This window comes from Camelina sativa, chromosome 6, assembly GCF_030686135.1.
Source record: "Camelina sativa cultivar CO46 ecotype springtype chromosome 6, ASM3068613v1".
NCBI lineage: Eukaryota > Viridiplantae > Streptophyta > Magnoliopsida > Brassicales > Brassicaceae > Camelina > Camelina sativa.
In genome coordinates, this window is record NC_141885.1 from 18733738 (window position 1) to 18751709 (window position 17972).

The window sequence follows — 17972 nt, forward strand, 5'->3', positions numbered from 1 at the left end:
ACATCTGCTTGGATTGAAAAACGCTGGTGTAAATTCTTGTCCGAAAGTAACTAAGAGTGAAAGACAAAAGATGCAAGGGTTAGAAGATGATTTTGAGAAGAAGAAAAACGAGAGTGGAGCTAGAGAGGTTCCTTTACCTTGTGAAACAAGTTTTAGCTCTAAAAAAAGAAAGTCTGTCATCTCCCCTATTGAGAAAGCATTTGGTATTGAAATCAGAGACCAGTTGGATCAGGAAATTGCAAGGATGTTTTACACAGGAGGATTGCCATTTAATCTTGCAAGAAATCCGCATTATCACAGGTCCTACCAGTTTGCTGCTTCCCACAACATTGATGGTTATGTGCCTCCTGGTTATAATAAGTTGAGGACAACTTTGCTACAGAAAGAGAGAACTCATGTTGAGAAGTTATTAGAACCACTAAAGCTAACATGGAAAGAAAAAGGATTGACGATTGTGTCAGATGGTTGGAGTGATCCTACAAGAAAACCTCTGATGAATTTCATTGCTACTTCTGCTAGTGGTCCTATATTTCTCAAGGCTGTGAATTGTTTTGGCGAAGTGAAAGATAAATTCTTCATTTCTGATTTGATGAAAGAGGTTCTCAATGAGGTGGGTCATCAAAACGTCGTGCAAATCATCACTGATAATGCAGCAAATTGTAAGGCGACCGGTGAGATTATTGAATGCATGTTTCCTCACATCTATTGGACACCAAGTGTTGTCCATACACTTAATCTGGCCTTGAAGAACATATGTGCAGCAAAGAATGTGGAAACGAATGTCGTAACATATAATGAATGCAGTTGGATAACAATAATTCATGACGATGCGATGGCAATAAAAAATTTCATCATGAACCACAACATGAGGCTGTCAATGTTCAACAAGTTCAGTCCTCTTAAATTACTATCAGTTGCTGATACTCGTTTTGCTTCCATCATTGTGATGCTTAAGAGATTGAAGCTTATCAAAAGAGGTCTTGAAGCTATGGTCATAAGTGAGGAGTGGTCTACTTATAAAGAGGATAATTGGGGGAGAGCAAGCTTTGTTAAAGAGAAGATTGTGGATGATGATTGGTGGGAAAAAGTTTCTTATATCATTGATTTCACAAGACCTATATATGATATGATTAGGTTTTGTGACACTGACAAGCCATGCCTTCATTTGGTGTATGAGATGTGGGATTCTATGATTGAGAAGGTGAAGCTTGAGATCTACAAGAAAGAAAACCGTCAAATGTCTGAATATAGTGTCTTTTACACTGTTGTTTATGAGATCTTAGTGGCTCGTTGGACGAAGAATAACACTCCCCTACATTGTCTAGCTCACTCTTTAAATCTTAGGTAAATTTTAAATTATGTGTTTAACTTTTTTATTTTATTTCATTGACAATATATAATAGTTTTCATTTGTTGCAGATTTTATAGTGATGTATGGCTTAATGAGGATGCTACAAGAAAAGGTCCCTATAGAGATGGTGAAATCTCTCGTGAGAGAACGAAATGCTTTCGAAGATTGTTTCCTAATGATGATGAGCATACTAAGGTTCTTAATGAGTATGCATTATTCTCCATGAGGACTGGTCATTTTGCAGATTTATCATGCATTGTAGGAATGGGTACTATGGAACCCATTCGTTGGTGGGCTAAATTTGGTGCTGATACTCCATGTCTCCAAGCTTTGGCTTTTAAATTGCTTGGTCAACCTAGTTCATCATCTTGTGCTGAGCGCAATTGGAGTACTTACAACTTTATTCACTCACTCAGAAGAAATAAGTTAAATCCAAGCCGTGCTGAAGACTTGGTTTACATTCACAACAATCTACGCCACTTATCAAGGAATTCTGGTCAATATGAGGATGAAAAGACCAAGATGTGGGATGTTGGTGGAGATTCATATGATACCATGGAAGATGTCGGATTTTTGGAGTTTGCTAATCTTTCATTAGATGAGCCCGATCTTGAGAATGAGTTTCTCATAGAATAATTTATTTTAACTATTATTTAATATATTATAGTCATGTTTTGTTTCATGAAATTTTTTTTATAAGTGACTTTATTTATTTTATTTTACTAATATATGGATATTTTTATATTTTATATATTATAAAACTGACATACCCCTGCCGTACTCATACCCCTAAATATTTACTTCGCCGTTTCCCGTCTCTGTCTCTGTATCCGTTTCCCGTTCCCGTCCCCGTCTCGGTGCAGCATAGGTAAGGCCACGGTGGTCTTTCTTTCATTTCTCAATTTCCTACTACAAGACTTAAATTAATTTATAGATTTGTGTTTACAAAATCCTGTCGTAACTTGACACAAGAATCTGATCAATCACAAAAAAAAAAGGAAGAAAAGAAAAGGAGAGTACAAGAGCCAACAAAAAACACACATACTCAGAATTATGTTTCTTGTCCTTTAAGTTTGCTTTCGGGTCTCTTTGTTTGTATGTTGCGGCTCTAACAAGCTGCGCGGCTGCGCCTATCTATTTGTAAACCCTTGCTCCCTCATTCCTTTTCTCCGTGATTTCAAATTTAGACTGCAGGTCTAAGAGATATAGACGGAAGCAGCAGTATACAAACCATTATTAATTAATGGTTTAAAACTTGTATATTATTCTACACTAAAAAAACATAGATAAGTAACTTTAATTCATTGTTTTAAATTTTAATAACTTTAACCCCACAGTATAAAGTGATTCATGTCAAGTTATGTGAACACAACTTGGAAATCATTTAATCGGTTCGCAAAAGACAACTTTCATTTTAATTTGGAAATCATCATTATTCACATATTTATCAAAAAACAAAAAATATTTGGAAATCATTTAACCTTAACCCCACAGTATTTTATTCTGTATCTTATATAATAAAAGAAGGTTTTTTCTAATTTTTCTTAACAATGTGACATTTGGCACTCTACTTTTGTGACACATACCATTCTCATTAATTTTAAACTTCACATACTATTTTTTATTTGACTTTATTATATTTGTATCTTATATGGCATATAGTTTGTTAAAAACAAGATAATTATTGTATAGTTTGCTTTTTGAATTTCAACATTGTTACAAAAATATCTTCCTTCCATTTTTTAGTTTTAGCTTATAATATATTTTATAATGAAATCATATACCATAGAACCTAAAAAAAGTACTGATCAACCCAACTAAAAAATATAAACAAATTGAAACCAAATAAAAATAAATGGTTTCATACTTTTAAAATAAAAACTGAAACCAAATTAATTTATGATAGACTAATTTAAAAATATGGAACAATTTCAAATATATATATAAAATCATATTATATTCAATAATCATATATAATGTATTAAAGACACAACTCAAATTTGTATTTAATAGTATTGTATAAGTTACAGTTTGACTGTCTTTAAAACATATGTACTAAAAAAAATGGTATCATAACATAATTGTTTTATCTCCCCCAAGAAATAATAGAAAACAATAGTTTCAAAATTATTTATTGTTAATTATACTATTTATTTTAAAATGATTAGAAATAGATACAATTTATAGAAGAAAAAAAAATGTAGATTAAATTTGACACACTTTTATTTTCATGAATTATTATAAAAAATTAGTTAGACTTAGAGTATAAGATATATGTTTTATGATATCGTTTTAATAAATTATTTTAAAATTGACTTCTTTTTTTTTTGTCAACAAAAGATTAGCTCAAACGAGCCAATTTGTAGGGAAATTGTTTACATACAAAACATGATGCGGGGAGGTATGCGTTTGGCATGCCAGAGAATCCGTACTTACATTTGCGTTTCTAGAGATAAGAGATAACGAGAAAGTCGAAAATTCTGCTCTGTCTACCATGATGTCGTCTAGGTACACCGAGAAAGCTGGCTAGTCCGAAGGAGAAGACACCATATTCACCAAGTCTGAACAGTCTGTATAGAATGCCACATCTCTTAAGTCATGACCGATCATGCACCGTATGGCCCAAATGAAAGCTTCTACTTCGGCATATAAACGGGAGAGACTTCGTTATACATTAGTAGCTCCTTTAGTCAGCGTCGGGTCCTGAAACGATGAACAAACCCATCCCGCACCAGCAAGCGGATCACTCTGTTTCCAAGATCCATCTACGAAGCAGCGATACCCCGTTAAAATTGACTTATCATGTTATAAAATTATTTGTTGTTAACTATTACTTTTAGATATAAAAATAAAATCTGAAAAAAAAAATATGAAAATAAAATTAATATATAAAACAACATAATTTATATATCAAAGTAAGGTATTACTATAAAATGGTTTCATACATTTCAAAGTAAAAACTGAAACCAAATTAATTTATGATAGACTAATTTAATATAAAAGATTTTCTAATATATAAAAACCCACATTATAATCAATAATCATATATGTTTTATTAAAGACACAACTCAAATTCCTATTTAATAGTAATTTATAAGTTACATTTTGATTGTGTTTAAATTATATGTATTAAAAAACCATAATTGTATCATAACATAATTGCTTTATCACCCTATGATATAACATAAAACAATAATTTCAAATTTTAATTTATTGTTAATCATACTATTATATTAAAATGATTAGAAATAGAGACAATATATAGAAAATAAAAATTATATTAAATTTCACACACTTTTATTTTCATGAATTTTTATAAAAACTGGTTAAACTTATAGTATAAGGTATTTGTTTTTGTGATATTGTTTTAATAAATTATTTTAAAATTGACTTATCATACATAAAACTATTTTTTTTTAACTATTACCTTTAGATGATGACAATAAAATTAATATATAGGAAGACATAAAATTATCTATAAAAAAAAATAAGTAAGATCTTACACTTTTCTTTCTAGACTACTTATATATCAGTTTTTTATTTTCCAAAAAAAACAAAAAATATAAAAAATATATAAAAATATATATATATATAGTTTATCTTAACTATTTAACGAAAATACCATATATAGTTGACTTTGATATAAGTAATGGTCGTATTACTATAGTAACATACTGTTTAAATAATTTCAACAATACATTGTAATCAAAAATATTTAGTAATATTTACTTTAACTTTCCTCTTTTTCATGATCCTTCTATGAAACACTATATAACATATATAAATTATAAATTGTAGGTTAATCGTAGTATTATGAATATTATTTTTTAAGACATATATTAATAATTACATCTATATATTTCATATATAATTGAATAAAAACTTCATTTATATTTCAAGTTAATAATACATACATAAACCTCGCATCGCGTGGGATATTTTCTACTAAACTATAAACTAGATGTTATGTATAGTGTATATGAATGTTGTTAGTATCTAACGTCAACTTTCATCTTAATTACTTTTACTGTTCTTCTTCGTTGATCAATTCATGCATTGCCTTATCAGGTTATGTATCATAAAGTTTTGTAGTTTGGGCCTACTCATATTGAGGATCCTCGATTATTGCGAGACAGAGAGTGAGTTTCATTGTGCTTAATTGTTTTCAAGTATCTTACTAAAACAATCGGAATTTGACTAAGGTCTTGTACATGATGTTACTATCTCTCGCAAAAGAGTAGAGTTCGCTGGTTCGAGTGGCGCTTATTACTTCGCCTAAAATCTCTTTGTTATTCAAATAAATTTTTATATATATAACATATTACAAAATTTAGATTTCCAAGTACATGATGCTCTCAACATCATTCCAAAAAATTGACTGCGACCAATTGGTATCCTTGAAGCTATCCTTGAAGCTACCAGTTATAATATCAGGCCTTCGAGTTATCTCATTCCTCTCCAAATCATATATAAAAAAGTGTGAGGGCTGTTTATTCGACCACCAGTAATCTATCTTTCTAACGCAAACCTTGCCACTGCCACATGTGCCATCTATCGCTAAGCAATCTCCAAGATAGAAGTTAAGAGTTGGCAAAACAAAACTATTCTTATCCGACCATTGACTCGTGTTGGCATCTTCAACTACCCAAACATTTATAATAGAATCACCAATAAAACTATTACAATCAAAAACAGCTACTTTTCCTTTGTAGTTCATGAGACACCCCCAAAAGAATCTCTGGTATATGCCAGCGTCACAGGGTAATTCAATCAAATTGAACTCTTCAGAACTCAAGTCAAAACTCATAAGCACATATCTATGTGCATTAGTCCAAGCCCTATAATACAAAACACCGTTGATGGAGATACCTCGCGGGGAGGAGGATAATGGGCTATATAGGGTCTATGGGTAATGTGGCATTTAGTCTTTTTCCATGATGCTCCAGCTCCAAGTACCAATACTCGATGTTCTGATCTCACTACTATACGTTCCTTGTTGACGAGCTCCCAAACTATGCTAAGAACTTTGTATTCGTCATGAACAGGATCGTGTCCTAAATAGTACAATACATGATCGTTACCTTTTCCTTCAGAATTCATAACAATTGGCAATTCCACGAGCTGCCTTGTGTTAAGGTTACCAATTCGAACTCTCGTCCCAGCTTGGAAACACACCAAGCCACGATCAGCGTTCAAGAAGTGCTCTTCCATTCCCGGCATGTTCCAATCTTGGTCAAACACAGAGACAGATGTTGTGTCCGAGTGATCATGAGTCGATGATGTGAGCAACGCATACTCGCTCTGCTTTTTCGCATACAAGAACACGCGTCGGCGTGATGAGGCTTTAAGGTAAAGGTTGGTAAAGTATCGAGAGGTGATAAGGGAAAGCCATATCCTTGAGACGCACTTAAATCTCATCAGAGATTTCACCGGCAATCTGATTAGGATATCGATCAACACCTCTTCAGGGATCTCTGGTAACGCCATCTTTTTCTTTTTCCTCAAAACTTTTACAATCGCAAGACTTTTTTTTTTTGGTAATGCACAATCGCAAGACTTGATGAACACGCTCCCATGGTTTCACAAATTTGTGTCTCGAATTAATGTGTATGTAATTTTAATGACAAAACTCACTATTATATTTTAAACTTCTACTTACTTTATTTATTATTCGCCAAAAAAAACAAGAAAAAGGAAACCCTAACTCAGCAGATTCGGGATTTATCTTTTCTCTAGGTTAAGATATATCGAATATAAATACTTTTGATGTTTTAATCTTAGGGTTTCTGTTTTGAACTTTTTTTTAGACAAGTAATTAAAAAAAAAAAAACAGAGAGAGCTCGTCCATTGCTCTCTCGTCGATTAATCCAAAGATGGACAAACCTGAGTGGTCTGATTACCTGAAGAACTCATCGATTTTACTGCAAACCGCTTCTCAATCCAACGTCGACGTCCTCCGTATCCGTAGCATCTGTAAATCTTGGCGTTCCGCGACTTCTACCAAACAGGGTCTATCGAACAGCTTTCAACGCAAGCTTCCTTCCTCCAACGAGGAGATATAGACTCTTGATCTCTCTCCCACTACTTTCTTCCGTGTAACTGTCCCTTCTTCATGTTCTAACAAAGGGTGGCTGATCAGAACCAGAAAAGTCTCTGAATCAAGTAAGACTAGTCTCTTGGTCTCCTCTCTCTCGCCAGCTCATCACCTCTTGCCGCCGGCGCCGAACACTAGACCTATTGAACTTTGGGATTTCAGAGATTCGCAAATCGTACGAGATTCATGTATATGATGACTAATTCATTGAAGACTTGAACCATAGAAAACGACCATCACATATGTTGTCTAGAGTAGTTTTCCTAGACAATATGTATTTCGCAATCGGCCACGATGAGAAAATCTGGTACTGCAAGAGTGGAGAAGAAAGTGGAATTTGGACAAAAATCAAAAACCAAGGTGAAGATTTCTCGGACATTATACTTCACAGAGGACAAGTCTATATAAGCCTTACATGTAACCGGCGCAATTTGGTGGATGAATTTATCACAGCTCAGCCTCGTTAAATTCACACCTTCAACTCCAATGGACTACTACGGATATGAATGTTGCAAAGACAAGAGATTCGCGGACTATTGTGGAGATTTATGCATTATTAATCAACTTCGCCTAGAGGAAGCTGGTATCGAGAGGACCGTTGGTTTAAAGGTTTACAAGATGGAGGAAGAGTGGGCAAAATGGGTTGAGGTTAGTTCCTTGGAAGACAAGGCACTCATTGTGGTTAGGGACATTTGTTTTACGTACATTTTGTTCTATCTACTTCATTGATAATGTTGGAATGAGTGGCGAAAGAAGATGAGAGATTAGTCAAGGATGATGATGTTAGTTCCGAGTACTATGGACTTTCGAAGAATTATACCTACTTCACTAATAATAATAATAATATATATAAACTTTGGAATTATGCAATGATCAAAGGCGACGCTGTTAGAGACTTAGAGTGATCAAGCTTGATGATGGTAGTGTTCAAGGTTGATGATGGCAGTGTTCAAGGTTGATGATGGTAGTACATATCATCCATATGGCTAATTCTTTTACTCAGAGTTGTTTTCACATGTTCTCTCCTCCCTTTGTCTGGGAAGATTAAATCTCGATCAATTTTATATATGAGATCCAAATATCAGATTTTATAAATGTTGGCAATCGTTTATTAATTTTAATGTTGACTAATTAAGGCGGAAAATGACTAAAGTATACCAGAAAGAAAAAATTAAGACTAGCGTATAAAAAATATACTGTATGTTAATTTTTACTGATAATTCCTATTCCTTGTAATAATGATAATGTCCTATTCTTCGTTTTAATTGGAAATTAAAAGCTGATGGAAATAAGGAAATTAACTACAACAAGCCTATGGAAATTTTAAAACATTAAATAGTTTTTAACTTTGTATACATAACTAGGATTTAACCCGCGGTACACCGTGGGACTATATTTTTAAAATTTTAAATATTTAAATACGTATATTATATTTGTTTGTTATTTTGATGTTGTTTTATTAATTTTTAAATTATATACATATAACTATTTATTGAATTTACGGGACGATTTTAATGTTCATATATGATTTTAAATTAAATGGTTAAGTTTTTTTTGTTTTTTAATATAAATGTTACTATGTTATCTAAGTTTTGACCCGCGGTACACCGCTTGATTGTGTTTTTTTTATGTAGAATCATATAGAGATATGTGAGAAGTAATAGTTATTTTATGTTTTTAATGTATATAAAAATTAATTATTTTCACTTTTAATTTATCAATTAAAATTCATTGTTATAAAAGTAAACAGATCATGTTACTATGCAGTGCATCTATATATATAGATATATCTATATATATATATATGTGGGTAGAATATGCAAGTTAATAAATTTCAAACACATATGACAATTTTCTAATTTATGAAATTAGTTAATAATTAATTTCTTCAATTATTTTCTAAGGTTTTAAATTTTAGAATTTCATCCACAGGATATTTTTATTATTATATTAAATTTTATAAGATTTTAGAGGTTTTTAATGATAGTATTGAAATTATAGGATTTTTTTGAAGTGATACAACATGTGGTATATGTATAGTTTAGTAATATATTTGCTATGTGGTACACATTTAAAGGTGTTTAAAAGAGAATAACAATTCTACTTAACTCATCCTATATGGGACTAATGCCAAAAAAACGTTATATTGATAAAACATTGATATGCTAATTTGTTTTGTATTTGGTGAAAGATTATTTATAGAGGTAGTAATAGTTAGGTTTATGTTTTAAAAAAAGTCTAGAATATTGTGGTGATCAAATCTTTTTGCAATCTAAAATGAATGCTAAATATATATATATATATATATACTTTAAATATGATAGTCATATTTGTAGAATCATTGGTCGAACAATTATTTTTGATATAAGTATTTTAAGTTTTTAACACAAAGATTTGATTTTGATTGCACGTTTTATTGTTAGCATTTACTTGTTCTCTTTGTTATCCTTTGTTTAGGAAATTGGAGATATTGTTTGTTTCTATTCTCGATTTTAAGCTAATATTATGTATATTTCTTCAATAAATGTATAAAATATTAAATGAAAACTATTAATTAAGTCAAGATAATTTAGGGAAACTAACATATTTTTTCTCTAAAGATCTATTAAAATAGGTTTAAAGATTTTTATGGGATTAAAAATTTAATGTGTAGAGTTGTTTGTGGAAAAATCGTATAGATGTTGTCCAGCTATTTATGATAATAAACGTATCAAATTAGATAGATTTAAAATAGTTACATTAATTTAGTTTCTACAAAATGTTGTTTTAGAAAAATTGTTAGGGATTAATGTTGTAAATAAAACATATTAAATAAGTAAAACTTGAACGGCATAAACTAAAAATAATAATATAGAGTTTGTTTTTTCTAAAACGGAAAAAAGTATACAAACAGTCTGAATTTATGCTACTCGGCCCAAGAGAATCATTATGATTCATGCAATAATGTTAATTCCCTCTTCTTCCTTTTTCCTTTTCTCATCTTCTTGGAAATTTCCATAGCCATAAAAAGCTTAATGTAGTTATTATATCAAGACACTTTAAATTACGAAATTTTTCCAATAGCGTCCCCACAGATTCCCAAGGCCAATTAATTTCTAAGTGATACTTGTACTATGCTTTAAAGAAACTGCCCACAAGTTTAGTAGACACAATTATCACAACCCTCTCAAAATGTTCACTATCTTTAAAGAAACCTAAAGTTTGAAACTTTGTCTATTAAAAGAATTTTTTTTGACTTTGGAGTTGAAAAGACCCAATCTTTCTATTGCAGATACTCTGAACTAAACCAGAAACGAACAAGAGAGAAACAAATATTCTTTTCCTCTTTTAATGCTCGAGTGATCCTGACCGTTGATCTTGGCTTTATGGGTGGATGGGGCGGCATTAACTACGTGGTCCTTGAACTATCGCTGTATGTCCAACACGCGGAATAGTGTGTGTGAGTGTTATTCTCTCCTTCTCCTTCTTCTTCTCCGGAAAGCAAACAAAAGAACAAAAACAAAAACAAAAATAAAAAAAGAGAACCTTTTTCTCGTTTCTCTCAACTTGCAGAAGAAGAAGAAGAAGCGATTTACACAAGGTTTTCAGATCCTTCTCACTCATCTCCTCACTTAGAAACGTTTTAATGGGGGTTTCATCTTGTTTGATGCTTGGAATTGGTATCAAAATCGAATTTTTTTAATCTGTTATTGAACTGGGTTTAGTTAGACATGAGTTATAGAATCTACATTTTATCTCAACTTGTAAATAGAATCTTGTCCTGCTTCTTATCTACTTTTGTTTGGCTCTCTTCTTTACCAATTGTTTTAATGTTAAAAGAACAAAACCCATATGCCAAAACCCTCTTGCCTCTGTACAGGACAGAGTAATATAGTAACTATGGAGCGTTTGATTTCTCATCCTCCTCTCATGATTGTCTCAGACCTTGATCATACCATGGTAGGAGGAGATGGTTCTGTAACTCTCTCTTTTGTTTTTTTCTTCAGCCAAATGAAACAATTATGATTCTTGATGTGATTTTTTTTCACGTTTTGACAGGTTGATCATCAAGATCAACAGAACCTCTCTCTTCTCAGGTTCAATTCATTGTGGGAAGATGCTTATCGCCGTGACTCTCTTTTAGTATTCTCAACAGCAAGATCACCAATTCTTTACAAAGAATTGAGAAAAGAGAAACCTTTGTTGACCCCTGATATCATCATTACATCAATAGGAACCGAGATAGCGTTTGGTAACTCCATGGTTCCTGATCATGCTTGGGTTGAAACTTTGAACAGTGATAAATGGAACCGGGAAATAGTCTTGGAAGAAACTAGAAAGTTCCCTGAGTTAACTCTTCAGCCAAAAACTGAGCAGAGGCTACACAAGGTCAGCTTTTACATTGATGAAGGTAAAGGTGAGGCATTGACCAAGGAACTATCACAATTGCTGGAGAAACGTGGCGTTAAGTGTTTATTACTTATTATCTTTTTTTATGTTTTCTAATTCTTGTGGGATCTTTGTTACTTGAAACGTAATGTCTTTACTTTACTTTTTTTTACAGTTGGATGTTAAGATAATTTACAGTTGGGGAAAGAACGTGGATGTTATACCGCGAGGTGCAGGTAAAGGAGAAGCCCTCGAGTATCTTCTCAAGAAGCTGCAGGCTGAAGGAATATTCCCGGTTAATACTCTTGCTTGTGGTGACTCTGAACACGATGCTGAACTATTTAGCATTCCTGATGTCCACGGTGTCATGGTAATGTTCACTCATCAGTCATCACAGTCTCTATATTCTTAACAAAGCTCTGACTTGTTTTTTTTTTGTCAATGTGCTTTGTGAAGGTGAGTAATTCCCAAGAAGAGCTATTGAAGTGGCGTTCTGAAAATGCTTTGGACAATCCAAAGGTTATACATTCAACTGAAAGGTGTGCGGATGGGATTATTCAAGCCATTGGTCATTTTAAGCTTGGTCCAAATCTTTCTCCAAGAGACGTTTCTGAGTTCTTGAAACGCAAGAGGGATACTGCGAATCCTGGTCAAGAGGTTGTGAGGTTTTACTTGTTCTACGAGAGATTGAGACGCGGTGAGATCAACAACTATGAGACTTACATAGCCAGCTTCAAAGAGTCATGTGTGAGTAATTTAGTTGCAAAATGGAATCTATATTTATGTCTCCTCGGACTAATTCCTCTCTGTTTCTTTATAACATTTTCAGCACCAAGGTGCTGTCTTTGTACATCCATCAGGTGCCGAGAAATCTCTAAGAGACACCATTGATGAGGTGGAGATGTGTTACGGTGACAAAAGAGGGAAGAAATTTTGGGTTTGGGTAGATCAGGTTCTGGTAACAGACAACAACACTCCTGGGAAATGTATAGTGAAGTTTGCTAAGTGGGAACAATGTGGTAAGAAAAAACGGCATTACATTTTTGCAATATGATTTTTTCAATAACTTTAATTGTTTGTTTTTTATTGGCAGAGGATGAACGTAAATGCTGCACAACAACTGTTGAATTCACCTCAAAGGTATCAGATTCTTATAATTCAAATCAAATGAGCTTTGATTTTTAGTATCTTGAACAGTTGAATGAAAGAAAAAAAATGATTTGAAATCTCTGCAGGGAGGAGATTTGGTGTGGGAGAAGGTGAACCAGATTTGGTCAGAGGACGCAGAGGTGAAGGATGATGATAACAGTCGTTGGATTCTCTGAATATTTTTGGAGACTGTTTCTTCTCTTTCTCATATGGTATGAACATTCTTCAATATTTGTCTTCTCTTTCCCCCATATAGTCATTATAAGTTTTGAACTTTTTTTGGTAATCTCCAAAGAAGAATAATACTTGGGCAAAGTTTTCTTCCAAAAAACAAATAACTAAATGAGGGCCCAACCGGGTTCGAACCGGTGACCTCTTGATCTGCAGTCAAATGCTCTACCACTGAGCTATGGACCCAATGTTGTAAGCCATGGCTATCTAAAACTATTTAACTTTAAAGTTATAAACCTCGTATTTCTTCGTAGAACTAGGCCATAGGAAACAGAGTATTTCAGATTATGCAGTACAAAAATAAGCGATTGGAATATCTCTTCTTAAGGTAAACTAGAACAAAATAATGAGAAAATATATAGTTATACATTATCAGGCCAGAACTCCATGCGGAAGGCTCGTTCAAATACTTTTTCCGCTAAAAGTTTTTCGTGTTGGATCGTCTTCCGCAATTTCTTAGAGGGTTTCTTGTTCGTCGTCTTTGATACTGCTTCAGAATCTGTAACCCGAGGCTGTGCCGCCGCTTTTCTCTTAGCTGGTTTTTCAGATCCTAGTCCTTTTTTGTTATGTTTTGGCTCTGCTTGTAGAGGCACCAATATACCTTGTTCAGCGATTCCAAGACCAGTACCTTCCTTCCAGCCATGCTTCTTTAGGAGCTGAAAACCGATGTTAGATGAATCGATAGCAGCCGATGGATTGCTTGATCCAGAGGACTCTCCCATAACTGTGGACAACTCTTCACTATTTTGAGACTTTTCTGTTTTCATCCTCCTTTGAATATTTGTCCCAGTTTCTCGCTAAACAATCGTGGAAGTACAAACCAAGACTAAGAAGCTAAGGGTTCTAGGAATCCATGAGATGAGCTAAGGAAAAATTGCGCAAAAAAAAAAAAAAAAAAAAAATCCTTCAAGTAAATTTAGAAAAGGACTCGGCCTCTTTTTATAACCTTTTCTAATTAAAAATTCGACTGATGCAAATAAATTTAATTAGGTCATTAGTTTGTGAATTGTGAATGTAATGAACCGATGCAATCCACCTCAAACCAGAACATTACAATTAGAAACTGGTTTATTTAGTTAACAAAAAATAAAACCGATTCAAATATTAATTCCATAATTTCTTAATTAAAAAAAAGATATTTTATTTTCTCTGGTTCATATATTTTTCCCAAACAGACAAGTTTCAAAAAAGAGAAAAGAAAAAAAAAATCAGAACGAACCCACCCCACCTGTCAGTAAACCCGTAATAGAGGTTGTTGGAACCAAATCTCAAAAACCAAACCATATCTCTCTATCTTGGCTATTATTTTTATGTTATCCTTATTGAAAATCAGATGACTTTTTTTTTTTTTTTTTTTGATATAGAAAGCACACTTCCTTACCTTCACTCATTGGACAAAATATGAAATTATTCTAGAGTATATAAGACTTTGACAGTTATAGTCTTATTCTATATCTATCTCATTTTGTACAAGCTTCTGGATTTAAATAGTTTTTTGTGTGTTTCCAAATAAATGTCACTAATGGGACCAAAAAAAAAAAGCAAGTTGATGGTAGAAAGAAAACAAAATATAAATTAATATATGTACATTAAAAAATATATATAGTTTTTTTTCGAGGATTCCCGCCTTATATCAACAATTTGAAGGTAAGAAACAAAAAAAAAAAGCGAAATGAAATGTTTAGAGAGAAGACCTAATTATGTATAGTTAAATACTAAAGTTGAAAAAATGTCTTACTTTTTAAAGGGAATAATTGCTATACATAATAAATTTCTATACATAATGAAAGATTAAATTTGAAAAATACGAATTTTACAATTTGCAAAAACTCAAAGAACTTGAAAAGTTGATAGTTTGATAGGAGGTTTGTAGTCATTTGATTTGTGTTAGTATTGTCATTGTTTCATTATCTATTAGCAAAACAAAACAAAAAAAAATATAAGTATAGTGATAGATAATATTCCAAAAAAAAGTTATATGAAAACAAATTTGGAAGTAGTTAATAAGTTGGATTTTAGTTGTATATTTATGACGCATCGACTGTATAAAATGATCTCCTTTTGAAAAAAGAGTTGTTTATTTTTGTTGACCAAATAAAAATACTTTTAAAAAGAAATTAAAAAACAAAAAAAAAGTTTTAAAAAAAAGGCTGTGTTGTGTTGTGTTTTGTCTTGTGTGTATAAATTTAATAAAACCCACCATATCTCTTTCTCTCGTCCTCCTCTCTGTAATTTTTATTTTGGAAATGGTTCTTCCGTTTCTGTCTTCCTCTCTCCTTCTTCGTCTCTCTTCTCCGATCATGTCCCCTGATCCCATCACCTCCTTCTTCTTCTTATTCTCTCTTTCTCATTAAATTGTTTACCTTTTTTACCGTAGCAATTCAGATCGATCGCCCCAATATTTTTAACTAATTTTTTACACAGAAGAAGATTTTATAATAATAATAATAAAAAAACCCCTACCTACCTGCCTAAAAAAGATATGTCTATGGAGAGTTCATTAGGTTTCATGGCGGTGTTCGCCGTCTCAGGAAGCGTTGTCTTCTTAGCGAGTCAATTTCACAAGCGTCTTCTCTCCGATTACATGGACAAGTTCGATTTCGAAATCCGTACGCCCCCCCCCCCCCCACCATTGTTTTTCTCCATCCCTTCTGGTTCTTTTTTTTTTTTTAAATGTTTTTGGGGTTAATGGGTGACAGGATCGAAGAAAAATGTGGTGATGAAGAAGAAGGTGAGATTCGCGGCGGATGTGGTTGAGCCTTCGGGGAATAACAAAGAGTATCGCCGGAGACACTCTTCCAAATCCAAATCGTCCAATGCCAAGATGGCGGCAACTATTTGATCTTCTAAAGGTTTTTGTTTTTTTTTTTGTACAATTATTATGTAAATTATTCATTTTGGGGGTTTTTGTGATTTGAAAAAAAAAAACTCGTTATTTAATTTTCGGATTTTTATTTTTATATTTTCTCATATATGAATCTGAATCTGGGGAAAAAAAAACCTTCATCAAAGTCTTCTTCCCCAGGGGGTCAATTCTTTTTCTAAATTTTTAATTTTCTTGAGGGGTTTCTTACTTGTAAATAATTGTTTTGTGTAAATACATATTGGTGATTCCTAATTTACATATTTTTGTTCTTAAATCATTTGTTCTTTTGATTTTAGCCTAATCCTTAATTAAAGGGTTTACCATTCAATACAACACTGTATCTGTATGGAATATGTTGTGCTGGCTCTTCTTTAATTACAACTTTTTCCATTATCATTGTTTTTTTTATACATAAACTATCATTATGTTTGGTGACGTAATTAATATTATTTATTTAGATCCTTTACTTTATATTTAAAATTGATGATTTTATTTTTTAACCTAGTGTAATAAAAACCTTTTATCTCACTCAAGTTATTTCTTTTTTTCCCTTCCATATTGTGCAAAGTGAATTAAAATTTCTCTAGCCTCTTCTATTTCAATTTCATTCTGCATTACCCCACTTATTCTCACTATCCCTTTTCTAATGAAAGAATGAAACTGCTCTTCTAACAATTTTTAAAAGAAAATTGAACATCTAGTTGTACATATCAGCCTCCTAGTTGTACTATTTGCACCCTAGTTGTAATGGAATTCGAACCATGTGCACACATATGTGCGTATTTGCGTATGGAACTCACAACCATTAAGCTACTGTGTTTTTCGTTCAACACTTACTGACTTAATTATATTTAACTTTTAATAATCTTCATTAATGGTAATATTGTTTTTTTACTATTTAGTCCGTGCAAACTTCCCGATCTGATTTGATAGTCAAACATAACTTTTCTCTATTCAGTTAGTAATTTACTGATTTACTTTTACACAATTTTTCTGGATTCAATTTTTTAAAAAATCAAAAGAAGACGAGTCTCCCGAGAATTAAACCTTCACCACAAATCTGATAATATTGAAGCAAGTATACCTTTTTAAACAGTTAACTATAAAACAAGGTTTAAATACTTTAACTTATCTTTGCAGTAACGTATGAAAGCAATATCACAAAGTCAAGTTTATGCAACTAATATGTTTTCTGAAGCAAAGCCACAGCAGAGCCTTCAAGACTTTGGGAGTTGGGACTTGGGAGTGTATTAAACATTAAAGATCTTTTCAAAGATTTGGGATTTAAAATAACCGTTAATGAAAAAGGTTATGGTGACCAACTCCCGAAGGGTCACTGGCTAAATTAAATGTGGCTTACGAGAGTATGGAATTGGTCATTTTGATTTTTAAAATATAATTAATCTTCTGACGATTACAACGTGACGACATGCATATTTTATCCAACAAGATCGTATATAATATACTACTATTTGCAATGAGAATGTAAAGTGAGGATGACGACATAAACAGAGTGTAAAGAACAGAAGGTTCTTATTCTCGTTAAGAAAGGAGTTCATCACCATCTTAACCTTTGTCGTAGTTACAAGTCATATAAAACTCATAATCATGTTTGCGTTTATGGCCATGAACATGTTTTTACGAGGCACGTATTTAGTGGGCCGATGATGGGTAGTTTAAGTCACGTACGGCCCAATGTTTTGGAAACTATTTCTCTTGTGTGTATTTTATGAAGCTTAGCTTCTCTCTTATCAACAGTTTTGTTTCATACATGACTGAGATCAGTTTTGTTTTTTAGTCATGTAGAAGAAGACTATAATTATACATTTATTAACCTAATTAAACACATATGTTTCTATTTCAGCTATATATTGAAATATTTATTTGTATTAAGTTTGTAATAATGTAGCAAA

General features: G+C 32.4%; 4 protein-coding genes, 1 non-coding gene and 2 pseudogenes across 7 annotated transcripts; 4 read left to right on the plus strand and 3 right to left on the minus strand.

Annotated features, from left to right (window-relative positions):
* Positions 1 to 853: 853 nt before the first annotated feature.
* Positions 854 to 1987, plus strand: LOC104699084 (uncharacterized). Its single transcript, XM_087456189.1, has 2 exons — positions 854 to 1344; positions 1429 to 1987. Exons 1-2 carry the CDS (start codon positions 854 to 856, stop codon positions 1985 to 1987), a joined length of 1050 nt encoding a protein of 349 aa, XP_087312315.1.
* Positions 1988 to 5681: 3694 nt separating this feature from the next.
* On the minus strand, positions 5682 to 6927 carry LOC104699085 (putative F-box protein At3g52320; annotated as a pseudogene).
* Positions 6928 to 7224: 297 nt separating this feature from the next.
* On the plus strand, positions 7225 to 8174 carry LOC104699086 (F-box protein At2g26160-like; annotated as a pseudogene).
* A 2341-nt stretch (positions 8175 to 10515) lies between these two features.
* Positions 10516 to 13297, plus strand: LOC104791485 (putative sucrose-phosphatase 3b). Of its 3 annotated transcripts, none has more exons than XM_010517393.3 (8): positions 10516 to 11025; positions 11305 to 11384; positions 11484 to 11888; positions 11989 to 12183; positions 12270 to 12560; positions 12643 to 12832; positions 12907 to 12953; positions 13049 to 13297. In XM_010517393.3, exons 1-8 carry the CDS (start codon positions 10860 to 10862, stop codon positions 13136 to 13138), a joined length of 1464 nt encoding a protein of 487 aa, XP_010515695.1. In that variant the 5' UTR covers positions 10516 to 10859; the 3' UTR covers positions 13139 to 13297. The 3 variants fall into 3 exon arrangements, with proteins under 3 accessions (XP_010515695.1, XP_010515696.1, XP_087309472.1); XM_087453346.1 differs by having other exon boundaries at positions 10860 to 11025; positions 11310 to 11384; XM_010517394.3 differs by lacking the exon at positions 11305 to 11384 and having other exon boundaries at positions 10696 to 11025.
* Positions 13298 to 13307: 10 nt separating this feature from the next.
* TRNAC-GCA (transfer RNA cysteine (anticodon GCA)) lies at positions 13308 to 13379 on the minus strand. Its single transcript has one exon. It is a non-coding gene; the product is annotated as a tRNA-Cys (tRNA).
* A 57-nt stretch (positions 13380 to 13436) lies between these two features.
* LOC104791486 (G-patch domain-containing protein C1486.03-like) lies at positions 13437 to 14275 on the minus strand. Its single transcript, XM_010517395.3, has one exon. The coding sequence runs from the start codon at positions 13958 to 13960 to the stop codon at positions 13556 to 13558; it is 405 nt and encodes a 134-aa protein (XP_010515697.1). The 5' UTR covers positions 13961 to 14275; the 3' UTR covers positions 13437 to 13555.
* A 1108-nt stretch (positions 14276 to 15383) lies between these two features.
* Positions 15384 to 16333, plus strand: LOC109125293 (uncharacterized). Its single transcript, XM_019226938.2, has 2 exons — positions 15384 to 15802; positions 15893 to 16333. Exons 1-2 carry the CDS (start codon positions 15676 to 15678, stop codon positions 16033 to 16035), a joined length of 270 nt encoding a protein of 89 aa, XP_019082483.1. The 5' UTR covers positions 15384 to 15675; the 3' UTR covers positions 16036 to 16333.
* The last annotated feature ends 1639 nt before the right edge of the window (positions 16334 to 17972 follow it).

Bases quoted from the DNA above. Each gene is read 5' to 3' on its own strand.
- LOC104699084 (XM_087456189.1), top strand. From the start codon at position 854: ATGAACCACAACATGAGGCTGTCAATGTTCAACAAGTTCAGTCCTCTT. The intron at 1,345-1,428 runs GTAAATTTTAAA...CAGATTTTATAG, and splicing joins GCTCACTCTTTAAATCTTAG to TGATGTATGGCTTAATGAGG.
- LOC109125293 (XM_019226938.2), top strand. From the start codon at position 15,676: ATGTCTATGGAGAGTTCATTAGGTTTCATGGCGGTGTTCGCCGTCTCA. The intron at 15,803-15,892 runs GTACGCCCCCCC...AATGGGTGACAG, and splicing joins CAAGTTCGATTTCGAAATCC to GATCGAAGAAAAATGTGGTG.
- LOC104791485 (XM_010517393.3), top strand. From the start codon at position 10,860: ATGTCCAACACGCGGAATAGTGTGTGTGAGTGTTATTCTCTCCTTCTC. The intron at 11,026-11,304 runs GTTTTCAGATCC...GCCTCTGTACAG, and splicing joins GAAGAAGCGATTTACACAAG to GACAGAGTAATATAGTAACT. The intron at 11,889-11,988 runs GTTAAGTGTTTA...TTTTTTTTACAG, and splicing joins AATTGCTGGAGAAACGTGGC to TTGGATGTTAAGATAATTTA.
- LOC104791486 (XM_010517395.3), bottom strand. From the start codon at position 13,960: ATGAAAACAGAAAAGTCTCAAAATAGTGAAGAGTTGTCCACAGTTATG.